The 1,679-nt window shown below is 60.4% G+C and overlaps 1 protein-coding gene across 1 annotated transcript in view; it reads left to right on the forward strand.

The window, feature by feature from the left end:
- The window catches only part of LASP1 (LIM and SH3 protein 1), a 9,380-nt gene that overhangs the window by 5,324 nt on the left and 2,377 nt on the right, over positions 1-1,679 (forward strand). Inside the window, exon 3 of the mRNA XM_015616047.3 lies at positions 1,597-1,679. Coding sequence (XP_015471533.1) covers positions 1,597-1,679 — 83 coding nt within the window. The remainder of the gene's footprint in view (positions 1-1,596) is intronic.

Genomic DNA, 1,679 nt, shown 5'->3' on the forward strand with positions numbered 1-1,679 from the left:
GGAATTCTCAGGAATGTTCAGGAATGCTCAGGAATGTTCCGGAACGCTCAGGGATCCATGTCCAGGTGCAGCACCAGGAGCTGTGGCCGTGGCTGCCCCTGGCCAAAATCCACCCCCAGGAGCCAAAGTTCCTTGGGAAGGGCCTGGATTTTCCTGCTGGATTCTCCCTGCTCTGTCTCTGCTTTCCCATCCCCAGGATTCCCAGCCCTGGGAGCTGCTGGGGAGGGAGTTTGGAATGTGGGGAGACGGTGCCACAAAAAACTGAGCTCCCACAAAAAACCCAGGGAGCCCCAGCAGGGGAATTTTCAATCCCAGGGGGGATTTTCATTCCCTCTTTTTCTGCTCCCACTGTGCAGCTCCTGGTGCTCCAAATCCCGGGCAGGGAATGGGATCCTGGCTGGAAGATTTTCCCTGGGGCAGCTCTGAGCTGGGGGTTGGGTTTGGGGCAGATCTGGGCGGGTTTGGGGACACCTTCCCAGCCATTCCCAGCCATTCCCAGCCATTCCCAGCCATTCCCAGCCTCTCCCAGTCATTCCCAGTTATTCCCAGCCATTCCCAGTTATTCCCAGTTATTCCCAGCCTCTCCCAGCCATTCCCAGTCTCTCCCAGCCGTTCCCAGCAGCTTCCCGGGCTCTGGCTGCCAGCCTGGGCTGGCCATGACCCACTTAGGAGAGACACAGGAACCATTCCCGGCATTCCCAGTATTCCCATTCCAGCGGCAGGAGCAGGACCAGGGAATGTGGGGCCAGCCCAGCCCTGCCCCAAAACACCCTCGGTGGGGAGAGCACCTGGGAATGGGGCTGGGAACAGCCTGAGCTCATCCTGGGGCTGATCCTGATCCTGGTCCTGGAGCTGATCCTGATCCTGGTCCTGGGGCTGATCCTGATCCTGATCCTGAGGCTCTCCCTGATCCCAAACCTGTTCTGGGGCTGTTCCTGTTCCCGGGGCTGTCCCTGATCCCGGGGCTGATCCTGGGGCTGATCCTGATCCTGTCCCTGATCCCGGGGCTGATCCTGGGGCTGATCCTGATCCTGGGGCTGATCCTGATCCTGTCCCTGATCCCGGGGCTGATCCTGATCCTGATCCCAGGGCTAATCCTGATCCTGGAGCTGTCCCTGATCCTGGGGCTGTTCCCATCTCCTGGGGGTCCCCACAGGGTTCTGCCCCCGGGGTTCCCTCTGCTCCAGCCCATCCCTGTTTAACCAGGACACATTCCCAAGCTCCAGGTGCTTCCCAGTGGGAATGCGCTCATTAACACCAGGGCGTTAATTGATCATTTTTACCCTCCCCTTTGTCCCCCACACCGAAATTCCTAAAGGGGGTTTTGCTCCCTGTTCCCGTGGTTTGGGAGGTGCAGCCGGGGTTGAATCTGATCCTGGAAAAATTCCTCATCCCGCCCAGGACCCACCGGGATCCGCTCCCGCCTGAGCCCAAGTGCTCCGAGCTGATCCGGGGAAGGATCCCGGGATTCTCTGGGGTGGGAAAAGGGCCGGGATGAGGTGAAGGATCCCGGGATTCTCTGGGGTGGGAAAAGGGCCGGGATGAGGTGAAGGAATCCTTCGGGCTGGAAAAGCTCTGAGCTCTCCCCTCCTGCAGATCAAGTACCACGAGGAGTTCGAGCGGAGCCGGATGGGCCCCAGCCCCAGCGAGGGCTCGGAGCCGGAGCGCCGCAATTCCCA

The sequence above is a fragment of the Parus major genome, unplaced genomic scaffold, assembly GCF_001522545.3.
Source record: "Parus major isolate Abel unplaced genomic scaffold, Parus_major1.1 Scaffold335, whole genome shotgun sequence".
Taxonomy (NCBI): Eukaryota; Metazoa; Chordata; class Aves; order Passeriformes; family Paridae; genus Parus; species Parus major.